At 39.9% G+C, this 2,281-nt stretch overlaps 1 protein-coding gene across 1 annotated transcript; it reads left to right on the top strand.

Annotated features, from left to right (window-relative positions):
* Positions 1-345: 345 nt before the first annotated feature.
* LOC149787949 (protein CFDP2-like) lies at positions 346-882 on the top strand. The gene has a single exon (XM_089973498.1). The coding sequence runs from the start codon at positions 346-348 to the stop codon at positions 880-882; it is 537 nt and encodes a 178-aa protein (XP_089829624.1).
* Positions 883-2,281: the final 1,399 nt, after the last annotated feature.

Genomic DNA, 2,281 nt, shown 5'->3' with positions numbered 1-2,281 from the left:
GAGATATCTTGCTTACAAGAAAGTATGGAAGGAAGAACCTACGGACGGCAAATAACCAATATGTCTCCCTCCCTTTGAGGCAGGGAGAAGAGTCATCATCACTTCCCCATGATATACACTTAGGTCAATGCAAAACAACAACTTACGTCTGCTTAGACTGATAGAGACCAGATGGATTTGAGCAGAAGGCGAAATTTAGCCACCGAACACATCATTATCCGATCAGGGAGAGACGACTATAACCATCATATCGGGGCGGCAATTATTGTCAAGAAAGTGAAGGCCAGTACTCTTACTCAATGAAAATCAATAAATGAGAGACTACAGAATGTAAGAATAAAATCCATGCTCACCAAGCCATCTGTTGTGGTCGGATATGTCTCCACAGAAGATACTGTAGAAAAGTCCAGGGACAACTTTTATGACAACCTTCACTCACCTGTACAAAACATCCAAAAGAGGCATGATGTGCTTCTGCTTAGTGGAGACTTCAAAACCAAGGTAGGAGAAAAATATGAAGACAGGGAGAGGATCATGGCAAAGCATGGAAGGAGCAGTATGAATAGAAACGTAGAGAGGCTGTTAGGAAAACAAATTTGTCATTGGTTGAACACTCTTTACAAGCAAAGACATTCATTAGCCGACCTGGAAATCACACGATGTAAAGTCAGTCAGACTGACCACATCATCATCAATGTCAAATGGCTAAGATCTGTGCAGGATGTAAAGGTGATGATAAATGTTGATTCTGGCAGCGACCACACTCTCGTCGTGGCAAAGGTGGCACTTAAACTGAAGAAAACCAGGACCGGATATCCCCAAAACAAAACTTCGATATCTCTAAACTCCAAGACCACTAAATCATGTCGAAGTTCAATATAGAACAGATTCAGCGATCTCCAAATATAAAATTTAACAAGGCAATGGTGTTTGACTATAGAAAAAGCATGGTCAGAATCGATCTCAGAAACAGCTTGGATAAAAATTGAAGACTGGAGAGTGATCAAGAAACACCTACTGGACACAAATCTTAAACAAATCACAGCCGCCGTCGACGATCACACTCTGCATGAACACGACGGGTTCTGAAAAGGTACATGATGCATATATCAGAGTGTTGTACTGATACATATTCTTATACATTCCAATGAATAGAACATGTGGTGCTTGTCGACTCTGCAAAAGCTTTTGCCAGTTAACACCTGGCATCACTGTCGAAGATTTTAAACCACGATGGCATCCCACAGAACATGGTCAACGTCATCGGGCATTATACGAGGATTTTCAATCCAGAGTGTTATACAACAGCCATATAACATAACGTTTGAGGCTAAAACTGGGGTGAAACAAGGCTGTATTTTGTTACTATTCCTCTTTGTCCTTGCAATGGACTGGCAGGTGAAAGAAGCAATAACACATGGTAAGCGTGGCGTACAGTGAACGTTAACATTGATGCTAGATGACCTGGATTGTGCAGATGATAGTAATCTTGTTTCCAGCTGACATCAGGACATTCAACAGAAGACAGAGGTTCTGACAGAAAACGCAAGCAGCATCGATTTAAACTTGAATATAAACAACACAAAATTCGTCAACATCATCCCCAGGGTCAACAGGCCTGTTACAATGAGCAACAGCTAGCTGCAAGAGGTGGAATAATTCACCTATTTAAGCAGCTAGGTGTCATCAGATGGCGACTGTTGGAGGGAGGTGAACACAGGGAGGGTTTTAGAGCAGATGGACTTTCGATTAGCCCAGTTGAATTTTATTGAGAGAAAAAAGTTCGTGACCACATAGATAATTCGGTTTCAATGGGATTTCGGTTTGCTGAGGTTTCAATGCATATGTCCAGAGAGAGAGAGAGAGAGAGAGAGAGAGAGAGAGACAGGCAGACAGACAGAAAGAAACAGAGGGAATAAAACCACATGCATTTATAATTAATTTTAAATGTAGGAAATAAATTCAAAACAAAGAAACAAACACAACTATTAACAAATACTTATCAGGAATGATAAATGTGTGGTTACTGTCAGTATAATTTAATAGCTATTTCAATGTAAGATAGTGAGTAATAAAGAAGGGTACATACTTTGGGATGCTCGTCCATGTGAGAAATTCAGCACAACTATAGAAGGATTACTAGACAAAGTTTCTTTAGACCGTATCATGAAAAATACACATACTGACGTTTACATTATTTTCGATTAATTTTCGAAAATTAAAACAAAATATCGATGATGAGGTAACGTTTCAGGGTCTGCATTGGGCTAGAATTCAAAGA

Source organism: Sinohyriopsis cumingii, chromosome 11 (genome assembly GCF_028554795.1).
Source record: "Sinohyriopsis cumingii isolate HCF-2022 chromosome 11, ASM2855479v2, whole genome shotgun sequence".
NCBI lineage: Eukaryota > Metazoa > Mollusca > Bivalvia > Unionida > Unionidae > Sinohyriopsis > Sinohyriopsis cumingii.
This window is presented reverse-complemented; position numbering and strand designations above follow the sequence as displayed.